We start from the raw sequence: 13,238 nt of genomic DNA, 5'->3' as shown, positions 1-13,238 counted from the left end.
TACACAACTTTGATGTGTGTTTAGGATCATTATCCTGTTGTAGAACAAATCTTCATCCTGTTGTAGAACAAATCTTCGACCAATTAATCTTGTCCCGGATGGTACAGCATTGCATGAAAGAATACGATGATACTGTTTCTGTTCCAGTGTTTCTTGCACACTCACTAAATCACCAACCATATTGTTACCAAAACATCCCCATACCATGACACTTCCTCCTCCATGCTTCACTGTTGGAATATACAAGCTTTCAAAACTTTCTCCAGGCCGGCAACGAATGTATTGGCGGCGGTTAGAACCAAATTTTTCATATTTTGATTCATCCATCCAAAGTACTTGTTTCCATTGTTCGATGTCCAGTTAGCATGATCTTTGACCCGCTTGTGTACGGCTTTCAACAATGGTTTACGAACTGCTACTCGACCAAATAATCCAGCCGCACGCAGAAGACTTTTTACTGTTGTAACAGTGGTTGCTCTAGTTTTATTTATTTCTGCACATATGTCCACTGCTGAATGCCTTCTGTCATGCTTACTGAGGATGACAATGTGGTTGTCCTCGATGATAGAAGTCTTCCTTCCGACGCCCACAGCACCCTAATGACTGCCAGTTTTCTCTCTTCGTATAACTGCTCTATGGACACTGCATTTGGAAATGTTTAATTGTTTTGCTATTTGTCGGTTTGACCATCCAATTACCTTATATTAGCCTTTGTCCCCATAGTTGCTGGTCCTGCTTTTACATCCAATTGGGAACTAATACTTCACAAGGTTCAAATACAAATAGCACGACAATAGCAGGTACTGTAGGTTAAAATTACACACAATCACTTCTGGTATAAGTACCACTGACCCCACAACAACTCGTCAGTAGGCTGATGCAACCACTCACAATCAGTAATATCATTGCAATGTTGAAGATTAACATAGCGAGAATGTATTCAAAGATAGTGAGAACTTGTTAAGAGCATACCGATAACAGAGGAAAAAGTTTATAGAAGAGGACTGAACACTGATATTACATAAACATCATTCGATAAATAGATTAAAATTTCCAAGACATATCAAAACAGCTTTAAAAACATTCTATAAATATCAAGTGAAATTCCAGCACAGTAGTGTCACCTGTTGTCACATTTTAAACTACTTTCAGTGAATTACAAATTTTTACAGGCGAGTCTAAACTTTCTGCCGCTAGTGTACATATTTTTATTCACCTCAGTGTATTGTGGTGGCCACAGGAGTGTACAGAATACAATTTTTTAAAACTGATTTTTTTTTTTAACACTCATTATTGGGAGGCACAATACATAAATTTCACCTCTGCTAGAACTCTTGTCTTTAAGAAAGAAAACAAAACATCTCTACAACAGTTATTGAGCTTGGATTTTTTTTTCTTCCACTTCAAGTTTGAAAATTGTGCACTTAAAAGTTCTGCCCACTAAAGGTTAATGGTTCATTTATCTCATTAATGTATGCAACTAAATAACTTAATAGGTTTTGCCTAATAAATAGAAATTGTATAAAATTCCAGGTTATATAAAGTAATAGCTTCATATAACAAAATAACAGAATTTTACACTACAATACTTAGAACATCCATAATTTTAGCAATTTGGTAATTTTAACAAAACACCAAAACTACAAATTCTGCATTATAGCAGATATAAATATAATTTATAATTTTACTGTCATCGCCTTGGAATCAAGGGGTCCCGGGTATATATATATACACAGGGTGATTCTAAAGGTATAGTACAAACGAAAACCACAGATACCTCCCATGAAATACACGAAAGTTCCCCTTCCACTTTGCCGAGAGATGCCTCCGTGAGGAGCTAGACAACGCCGAAAACGTGTGAAAATGAACTTCACACCTCTGTACAGCCAGTACCAGTGAAGATAGAAAGGCGGAACAAACAAAGTCAAAAGGAACACCAAAGTCGCCCATCCGAAAAACACTAGGCGGCAGCTGCGCAACGAATGCGCATGGGGTTCCACAAAGGAAATAGGAGTGTCCCGCAAGACAAGTGAAGGGAAAGGGTACCGATCGACAACGGTAGGGACAAAAGAAGCAATGAAGCATGAAGTAACAATTGCACAGCGGGAAACAAACACATGCAGCGCGTGGGGAGTCCCCAAACACAGTGGGGAGACACCGCAGCAAGAACAAAGCACGGTTCAACAAAAGAGAAAAGAGGACCGGACGGGGAATGGTACCTGTCAAGGAGACAACAAATGCGGGACGAGGGATTCCCCGTAGCAGCACCGAGGGGATGTCACACAGAGGTCGTGCGCCAGCAGGACAAACACAGCAACTACGGGCACAGGAGGTTTATTGCCACGCAAAGGTGCACTTACAGATAGGAATAGTACGTAGTCGTACCCCGGACTGACGTTGTTACAAAAGTTGCTCAAATTGACGACCACCACATTCAATGCAGGCATTGCAGCGTCTCAGGAAATTCTGGCGAACCCTATCAAAAATCCCTGGCATGGTACACACCTCGGCCGATGCTGCAAGTATCCGCGCTACCAATGTTTCCTTGTCAGGCACCGGGGTCTCGCGTTCCATGGTACGGTGAGGATAGTGCCAATTATGGAATACTGTACTGCAGTGCACAGGTGACACACTGACACACACACACACACACACACACACACTGGTCACAACGGCTTCGAAACAACGTACTCAATTGTCTTACGTCAAGCACACCACCACTGCACCGGCTTTTTCACTGACACGCTCCCTGATGCAGCACTTCCAATCAGCCCGCACGGCGCTGTGGTACAATCAGCTGACGTTCCTGAGCCACCCGTGCCTGTGCTCTTCACTACCTGACCACTTCCGTCAGGTGGGGTCATGTACTCTGGGGCCTTGTCATCGTGGAACACATGTAGCATCCTTCATTCTTGTCCCATTCACCCACAACACGTACTTCGTCCGTCTTGCTCGAGCAGACGGGGAGCACTACGTACGATCGTGTGGTGTTTGTGTACACCAATGTGGGGTAACCCAGCAGTTGAACAGACGTGCATACCCCCACGTAGCTTCATTACACAATTGTCCCACGCAGTTTATCTATCCAGCCTTGCTCGGCCCAGTTGCACACCCACGCGGTGGTGTGAGGCCACGCTTGTTTCGGAGCGGAAGGCTGCGACCGAGGAGGGACTAGAGTTGTTCGGCTGGGGTTGCGCTCGGAAGCAAGCAGCTGCGTCAGGTCTGGGAATGGTGGACCTGGTGATCGGGATGGAAACATTCCGACCTCGTCCATTAGTGTCGTCCACCTTACGGAGTGGTGGGTCCGTACGACACTCCAGCAGCCTTTCGCCCGCTCCCACCCAGCGATGTGCCTCCGGCTTCATTTCTAAGAGGCTGATTGGGTCCCATCACGACGTTTGTTACAATGTCAGTACGGGGTACGTAGTCCTATCTGTACGTGCACCTTTCATTAGCAATAAACCTCCTGTGCCCGTAGTTGCTGTTTGTCCTGCTGGCGCACGACCTCTGTGTGACATCCCCTCGGTGCTGCTACGGGGAATCCCTCGTCCCGCATTTGTTGTCTCCTTGGCAGGTACCATTCCCCGTCCGGTTCTCTTTCTCTTTTGTTGCACCGTGCTTTGTTCTTGCTGCGGTGTCTCCCCACTGTGTTTTGGGGACTCCCCTTGCACTGCACCGCCAGCGCCGCCATTTCTGCCCCGAACCATGTACGCGTCTGTTGCCTGTCGAGTGTCACGGACCACTTTGCTTGCATTCTCGGTGTGTTTTTACATCCTACGTCGTCCTCCCGTGGTTCTGCAACCCCGCACTACTTTTCTCGACTGCATTGCTTCAGTCATGGTGTTTGTTTCCCGCTGTGCAATTTACTTCATGCTTCATAGCTTCTTTTCTCCCTACCGTTGTCGATCGCTACCCTATCCCTTCACTTGTCTTGCGGGACACTCCTATTTCCTTTGTGGAACCCCATGCGCATGCGTTGCACAGCTGCCGCCTAGTGTTTTTCGGATGGGCGACTTTGGTGTTCCTTTTGACTTTGTTTGTTCCGCCTTTCTATCTTCACTGGTACTGGCTGTACAGAGGTGTGAAGTTCATTTTCACACGTTTTCGGCGTTGTCTAGCTCCTCACGGAGGCATCTCTCGGCAAAGTGGAAGGGGAACTTTCGTCTCTATTTCATGGGAGGTATCTGTGGTTTTAGTTTGTACTATACCTTTAGAATCACCCTGTATATATAAATAATATGGTTATTTCAGTCATTTACCACGACAGCGCCAGCCACTCAAGTGGGCCCTTCATGCAACAGGTCCAGACAAATTGAGTTACAGGAAGTCCGTAACAGAAACAGCTTGTTTTGTAAGGTTTCCACTTTTCACAATTACAATTGAAATAAACACGTACCTTGTCGCAAGGATGCTGTAAGAGGTGTCCTCCCAAATACAAATTTCTGGCACCTTATGTCTGACATCTAATCTTAGATTAGACATTGCTACTTTATCCTTAGTTGACAGAAAGGGCGCATAAAGCAAACCGAAAGCGTAAAATAATATTTAAAAGTAATAATAAGGATCACTAACATCCTGTGTTTATAAGAGATGTTGAAAATGACCTTCAACAGCAATACAGCACGTTTGTTAGGTTCAAGAGATCCTGTCTCTCGTAATTGCCTGACCCCTTTCCTGCAAGAATTAGTTTTCACGTAATTATCGTACATAAAAACTCTTTGTTAAAGACTATATTTGTTTAGCGGAATAACTAATGAATGGATAACAATTAACACACAATAAAGCACTAGCACTGAATAGCAGACAAAGTCAATAATAAACAACACGCATACTGATAAACTCACAGAAGTGAACATAGCGTAGACTCACTATGTCTGGTAGCAGTGTTGCTAACCATTTTCTGGCAATGTCCCTACAGACGTAGTCAAAATCTCCCTACAACTGACCAAATGTCCCTACGCCAAGTAAAGAGACTAAAAAAAAACACCTCATGAGCATGTAAAACAAAAGATAAAATATACACATTTACTTACAAAATCTTTCTGCTCGGTGCTTCCACAATTAATGAAGGAGAAAATTTACAATACAGGACCCCCTCCCCGATTTTTGTAATATTCTGCATATTCACTAATTGAGGCCTCCTAATCACGAATTTGAAGTTAAAATTTGGAGGTCACGTGTAGAAATTGCAAAATAAGTTAAATTGAGTGGTCCGCGATTGGCAAGATTGCCCATTATTTACCGGAAGATTTTGTATTTCCAATATTTAAACGAAATATACATTCCTGATATTACTACGGCCCCAAATTTTAATGGTTTGCCTAACCTTACCATGAAAGGTTCGTGGGGCTACCCGTACATGGTTTTTCGACCCCAAATTTTAACTGTTTGCCTTGACTAACCTAACCTTACCGAGAATGGTCAGTGGGGCTATCCGTGAATGGTTTTGCGCTAATTGTGATTACGAACCGATAAAAAAAAAACAACTTATTTTCGTAGCACTTGAACAGCAAACGTTCATCATCGAAGATGCCATTTTGTATCCTGCAATTTTACTATCGATGAACTGTTGCCAAACTTACCTGTAATCAAATCAGTCCACATTCCATATATTCATCTACATCGTGATTGTCACTGACACATGTAAGCATCTTCTTTGGGCAATATACTGAAATCCATAAGTTTATTAATTAGCTCACGGTAATCCTCCTGCACACTCCACCTAAAAATCTATACAACATTAACAACTTTTTTACTGTTCTCTTTCGCCATTCTTACACAATCTATGCTCTCCAAGTATGAAATCAACAGTGTGGCAACGCTGTAGACAGCGTAACTAATTGCGAACGTCAATTGTTCATATCAACAAATATGGCTACCATGGCTTGTATACTGAGAATCATTGCGAGAATTGAAAAGCTTATTTTAAAACTTCTACACGTTAATGAACAATTGTTTCACCTCACCCCAACATGTTAACTTGAGAGAAATCATCACGACTAATTATTTTGTGAGTATAAGACGTAGCATAGAAATTACAGAATGGTCCAGTATTGTAAATTCTTGCCTTAATGAATAATATGGGTGTGCGGGACAGAATTTTTTGGGTCCGGACAGGATCGAGATGAATTTTTTAAATACTGAAATTCGGGACTGGAAAAATTTGCAATTTCCCGACCAAGTTGGGAAATTTTCAGGATGGGAAATTTCCGAAGCCCTGGAAATCTCGAATTGTACAAGTCATTTTCACTTTGTTTTTGCATTTGTAGAATAAAAACTTAAAATTTCCGATAAGTTCCAGAAACTTACAATGCAGAAAACGTCGAGAATTAACTACTTTTTAAACTGATCATTCGTTATTTCCAGACTGCTCGGGATCCTGAAAAGTCAGGATGTCATTTCCTGATCCTGGTCCAGACTTTTCGGGATTCGCACACCCCTAATGAATAACGTTGAGTCATTTACTGTTGAATATGTTATTTGAAGTCATACATGCTGCTGCTGCTGTGAAGAGATAATGTTGGTTGGTGATGCTGTATTTCCTGCAGTCTTTAACAATTCTGGTCCCATTCTATTTCTCTTTTTTGTTTTTGTATCACTTAACATTGAAAATATTCTTTCAGTTTCCACGTTAGAATGTGGCAATGTTAGCACTATTTTCAAGAGTCAAAATGTTTTCAAAAAAGAACTTGCCTTGAAAGTTCTTGGTAAGCGATAACATGTTCCAAAATTCTGATGGAGATTTGTTAGTTAGTTCTTTTGTTCTCCTCCTTGATAAAGTATCCAGATAAACTAATCTGTTCATTCCAAACCGAGAACGAAGAAAGTGCAACTGACTGGCGAGTAAGCTTTGCACCTTTGCACAATAAAATGTTATTTTTCAAGATTAAAAAATGTCCCTAAGTTTTCTCTCATTTGTCAAATCTGTCCCTATGCGGGCGAAATATAGTGAAAAGTCCCTATGCGTAGGGACATGTCCCTACGGTTGTCATCACTGCCGACAGGTGCAGTATGAAGCGCCCTCTTGCAGCTGACAACTCCCCAATAAGCTGCCGGCGCTCTCGCGACAACTGAGGATAAAGTAGCGATGTCTAATCTAAGATTAGATGTCAGAAATAAGGTGACAGAAATATTTGTATTTGGGAGGGCACCTTTTCCAGCATCCTTGCGACAAGGTATGTGCTTATTTCAATTGTAATTGCAACTGTAATTGTGAAAAGTGGAAACATTACAAAACAAGCTGTTTCTGTTACGAACTTCCTGTAGAGCAATTTGCCGGGACCTGTTGCATGAAAAGGCCACTAAGCGGCTGGCGCTGTTGCGGTAAACTACTGAAATAAGTATAATGTAGAACCACCAGTCACACAAAGTTCCAAAATATTTACAATGGCACTTCTTGCGAAACTTGGTTCGTACTCCGTTACAGGTGTCAGCAGCGGTGTCAATTAGGGGCAGGGCCGAGAGGGTGCAGCCCCCCCTCACCACACACACTTTCTGCCACTTTTGCACCATGCCGACCTCGTGTACCAAGGGAAATTAAACTGTCCTATAGTAGTGTATATTCTGCCATTTAGTTATAATTTTTATGGATTTAAACTGCGTTTACCGCAACCACCATGAATAACCACATAATGTTCCTGTCCTACTCTTTTTTAACCTTCAGGCGGTAAGTGTTAGACATTAGACTATGCCAGAATTTCTGTTTAGGATGGACGGTCAATATTTCGACCAGCTCTGCATGGCAGCATTTAACACTCAATTTCTTGAAAATGATACACAATATTTCAGTTTTGTCTGTTTTGTTCATTAGTATACATGTGAAGGTATGACTTATCTGAATTAAAATACAATATATCCATTGCTACTATCACTAACAAGCGGAGATTAAAAAAATAGTCCTTAGTTTTCCCCATAAATTATAGGATAGATTTATAAAAATTGCTCGAACTCCTCAACCACTGCATATTAAAAAAACAACAAAAAACAGCAACACTTTAAAGCAACATGCGACAATTAAGGATTCATTCACTTCGGTCTATTGGGGAAGAGGTAGGACAGGGGCCTGCTCGGACATTTTTTTTTTTGAAAACTTTTAATTTCCATCTTCCTTTAATACTAATTACTGAGAGAGACAAGGTATAAATTTTACCTCCACAAAGTCCTTTCCTTAAGAAAGAAAACAAAACCAATTTCATCTCTATACAACAATTAGTTTTTGAGCTACGAATTTTTTTGTACTTTGTGGCAAGTTTGAAAAGTGCACGCTTGAAAAGAATCAGTCCTCAATGAGTTTACCCTTGCACGAGGCTCCACCATGTAAATGTTAAAGTAAATGTCTAAATATGCAGCTTCTTTTGCATTGCAGTCATCTGGTAACATACATTTCATCATGTGAGAACCAGAGGAACTTGAACTTCAAAAATGCAGTTTTTGATTTTGCTTAACCACTTGCCTGATTAACCCGAGTTAACTCGGAATTTGTTTTTGCTTTACATATTATTTACCCGAGTTATCTCGTTAATATCGAGCAACCGCAGTGCTCTTTTCTGCCTACCCGGATAGACTCGTTTGAGCTTTAAAAGGTGTTAATTCCCATTTTGGCCACTAGATGGAAGGCCATCTACCGGATTCCCATGACACTACGTAGTTGTGGTCGTTCTGTGAGTGTAGTGTCAAAACGTACAGAGCGTTTCTGTGTTGTGAATACATTCTGTTCATGTTTTAGTGTTTTCCATCGTGTGAAGAACAACAAGATGAGTAACGATAAGCTTAGACAACAGTATAGAGGAGGAGAAGGAAAAATGGATGTGAGTGGAAGTGATACAACAGTGGACAGTGTGTGTACTGACGGGACAGATACAGATAGTTGTGGTGGTGTACAGTCGCCTTCTAAAATATTTTCTTTGGTATATGATTTGTTGGGAAAGGGGTACTGTTTGACAATGGACAATTATTATAACTCCCCACAACTTGCAGATCTGTTCATTTCGAAAAAGCTGATGTATTTGGAACACTGAAACGCAGTAGGAGAGATGTACCACAGACTCTAAGAACAGCCAAATTGAAGAAAGGCGAAGAAGTAGGTTTGCAATGCGGCAAAGTGACAGTCATGAAATGGAAAGATAAGAAGGATGTGACATTGTTGTCAACCATCCATTCTGTTGAAATGATGACTGTAACACAAAGTCACAAAGCCAAAATTAAACCATGAGTGGTGGTCGATTACAACGACAAAATGGGTGGTGTTGATCAGCATCTTGCTTCATACGCCACACCAACAAAGCGTGGCAAAAAGTATTATAAGAAGATTTTCTTTCATCTGTTGGATCTGTCTCTTTGGAATTCAACATTAAAACGTGAAGACATTTTATTTTCCACAGTTTATATGCTATTTTGAAACATTTGTAGTACTTTCCATGTATGTACGAGTTAACTCGGGTTAATAATTATGGAAGTTTTTTGAATAGTTTGGTAACCTTATTTGACCCCAAAAATAGAATTTCATTACTGTTCCTTAATTGCCGATATCGGTACATTACAAACACACAATAAAAAAAATGTGTAAAATATGGACCACTTTTGGGAAAATAAAGTGTCAGGCAAGTGGTTAATGTATCTCCTCTGAAGAGCTCTATTTGGACTCTTCAACGCATGTTTTCTCGTTAATCACAACTATTCATAGGAATACATTATTTCCTCTGTCCTGTAAGTTTCATATATTGGAGTTACGCCTGCCTGGTTCTCACATGACTGATTTATTAAGGTCAATGAACCATTCAGTTTTTTTTCAAGGACCATTGGATTGGTAGAATATCTGTATCAGTATTTGCCAAAATTTCATCTGTTTATTCCAAGTATAAACCTTGTAAAAGCTGGTGAAGCTTTTATAACTCCTAGATTTTAAGATTTTTATAAAATGATTTAATAAACTTCTGTTTTAGGGCAAGTGAAGGAGTTTGAGAAAATGCCCAGGCTGTACAGGATATATTGGGCTTTACACACAACAGCAGTTGTCTTGGCCCTGGAGATAACTTTCATTTACTGGTCCGCTGTCTATGATCCAAGTAAGTACTTAACACATCGAATAGCATGTTTCTGCATTCCAAAAGGAATTCTCATCTGTGGATTTTTCATAGAATGTAGACAATTATCTTTTTTTGTTTGATCATGAATGAGTTTTCTGATGGATATTGAAACTACTGTATTCCACCGCACATGTTTTTTTTTCAGTCCAAAAAATGTCTCCCATTGGTGTGTGATAACGAAACCACTGATAGTGGAATCTTCGGACATACCTAGGTATAATATTAAATTTTGTCGATTATGCAATGAAATATGGTACAGTTATGTAAAAAATAATTAGTTCTGTTCAAATATGTTGCCCAGAAACCAATGGAATGATGGTCAGTTAAGTTTTAAAACTGTTATAAATGCATTATATTAAATTTATTTCATTGGCACCTGCATGCAGCCAGTCACTATTTATCTACCAATACTACTACTCGACAAATATTTTGCATTATTGATGCAGCAAGTTGAAATTTACATAACAAATAAGGAGTAAAAGCCCCCTTCCCTCCTTTTTTCAATATGGAATTCACACATTTTGTTTTATATTTCAGAGGAGCATGAACTGACTCTGATGAACTTCATGATGCATCTATTCAATTCAGTGTTTATGGTAGTAGATCTGTGGATTGTTGCACATCCCATACGACTGGTCCATTTCTATTGGCCTCTGTCAGTAGGTGTTACATATGCACTTTTCAATGTATTGTATTACATGCTAGGAGGAACGGACAGGCTTGGACGTGAATTTGTGTACGCAGCATTGAACTGGTCAAAACCAGGACGGGCATTGCTATTCAGTGCGATTTGTTTAGGATTTTTGACGTTAGTGCATGGAGCAGTGTGGTTGATGTATCTAGGAAGACGGCGCACCTCTCGTGGCTTTAGATCAAAGGCTATAGCAGATCTTGGACTATTTTCAGATGAACAAAGGAGTTGGAAACAGCAGGTTCCACTAAATAAAGATGAACGTGACGATTCTTTAAAACTTGCTTTATTTAGTGATGAACAAAGCAACTGGAAAAGAGAGGAGGTGCCTCTTAGAATAGATGAGAGGAATGAGAACTTAAATAAGGTTTAATGTTTAAATGGTCCATTATTCTCAGGTTGCTAAATTATTGATATATAGATATTATAAAAAAAATTACAATGCTGTATGGTAGGTAGTTTGTGATAGAAGTTGAGAGTACTGCACAAGTGCGACATGGTCAGGAAGTAGTTATAAACTGTGATAAGAATGTGAGATGCAGCATACCGAAGATTGTTCTACTCTCTTGCAAAAGTTATTTTATGAATGTAGTGCTTGCTAGAGTAATTTTTTGCTGCAGTTTGATCTAGTCTGTTCCACTGAATAGTTTGTCTGGTCTGCAGTCAAAGTATGGAGTCGAGGTAGATGACTAAACATGTTCAATTTGCGTTGAAGTAAACAGTTCTTGTTAAGTCAGCTTTCATAGTTGTTTTTGTTAAAAAGTTCATTTGTTAGACCCATCATTCATGTTACCTCTTTAACCAGTCTTGTGGTTAGGATTCAATATCCAGTACAGCATTTACTTGAATAGTAGTGAACAGTATTACAAATGCAAGTCGTCTCAAGAGATTTGTCAACGTTACGAAGCAAGGTAATTGCTTCATTGTCTTTCAAACTTGTTTTGCATGACGTGAGAAACATGCCTGTAGTTATCGAAAGCTTTGTTGTTTCATGTACTTTAATGTGAAATAAAATTATTACATTTTTCAATTGTGTTGTGGTGCTATTTACACCTATTTACACCACCAAATAAAAACTTGCTTTAAAAGTGGTGGTCTGAATTTTAATGAATATTTTTAAAATTAGGTATTAGCATGAAATTCAGACAAAACACGAAACATCCAAATTATGATGAAGCTACAGGCTGCCTTGGAATGCCAGGGATTCAAAGTTCAAACCATATTTGAGCTACAATAATCACTAACTTTTCACATGGTAGATGATGTAAAGTTACACTTCCAAAATACATTTTAATTTGTGGTAAGTAGAACAAATAAATCAGTTTGCTTAAAACTACGTATGCTGTGATGAACTTCTATAACATTTTGAATAAGTGTGAAATATTATTTCTATTTAGAAAATGGAGGAAATAATATATCCTGTCCAGTATCCTGCCATACATATCATGTAGCAATTTACTGGTAAAGTTGTCAATAATTTACTGGTGGCAAATTTGTGTAGGGTGTGTAGCTGGTTACACTATTGTCAGTCATTGTTGAGCATACCCTTAAAATTTATGCATGTAATTTTGTAAATATGAAGTCACATCTTCCAGAGCGCCTGGCCTCTTCATGCCACTGTTTTCATTAACACATGCTACATTCTATAGAATTCACCACTTCACATCATTAAGTAGCATTTGTTGAGCCACTTGTCTTGGAATTTCACTTGACGACAATTGGAAACAGAACATAGAAATGTGATAATGTTGCAATTTATAAGCTTGCACAGATCACAATACCAGCACTATGTACAGGGTGTCCCATTAAGTCTGGACCCATAGGAGTTTTCAGCAAGATGGTGCCAATCTGCATTATGTGCTGACAGTGCAACATTACCTTAAAACACAGTTCCCTGCTCAATGCTGAGACTGAAAGAAGTGGCCTCCAAGGAGCCCAGGTCTCGCTTTGCTAGATGTTTATTTGTGGGGCCACCTGAAAGCCTCTGTGCACAAGGTCAAAATTCAGAGTATTCTCAATCTTAAAGAATGCACTGTGCAGGCATGTTAGCAAAATTTCTGGATGTGCCATCCACGAAGTGCTGCAGATTTAGTCTTCAACTATGTATGGCATACAATAGTAGCAGACTGTATTTCTCCTATGGGTCCAGACTTATTGGCACCCTGTTGGTTGACTGTTTACTGAAACCTGAACATCTGACAGTGAAGACTCTAGCAAGAACAGTAAACAAAGTGTTATGATTTTCCTAGAGGACTCCATGAAAAAATGAAGTTTGTACAATGTCAACCCCTGTAGGCAGAAAGATAAGTGGTTTTTCCAAATTTCATTTGGATGCAAGTTCGCACTCTTCTACTAATAGTTTGGAAGTAGTTTCGATATCACATTATTTTAAACACTGCAGTATGGGCTGCTAAAAGATCCTGTAGCAAGTAGTTTTTACAGTACAAGGGTCTTTTGAATTT

General features: G+C 39.8%; 1 protein-coding gene across 3 annotated transcripts in view; it reads left to right on the top strand.

Annotated features, from left to right (window-relative positions):
- Positions 1-11,806, top strand: part of LOC145996041 (protein rolling stone-like) — a 115,125-nt gene extending 103,319 nt beyond the window's left edge. For all 3 annotated transcript variants that reach the window (XM_083132254.1, XM_083132262.1, XM_083132267.1), the window contains exons 4-5: positions 9,942-10,064; positions 10,623-11,806. In XM_083132254.1, coding sequence (XP_082988380.1) covers positions 9,942-10,064; positions 10,623-11,149 — 650 coding nt within the window. In that variant the 3' untranslated portion in view covers positions 11,150-11,806. The remainder of the gene's footprint in view (positions 1-9,941; positions 10,065-10,622) is intronic.
- The last annotated feature ends 1,432 nt before the right edge of the window (positions 11,807-13,238 follow it).

Source organism: Lepisma saccharinum, chromosome 1 (assembly GCF_977018435.1).
Source record: "Lepisma saccharinum chromosome 1, izLepSacc3.1, whole genome shotgun sequence".
NCBI lineage: Eukaryota > Metazoa > Arthropoda > Insecta > Zygentoma > Lepismatidae > Lepisma > Lepisma saccharinum.
This window is presented reverse-complemented; position numbering and strand designations above follow the sequence as displayed.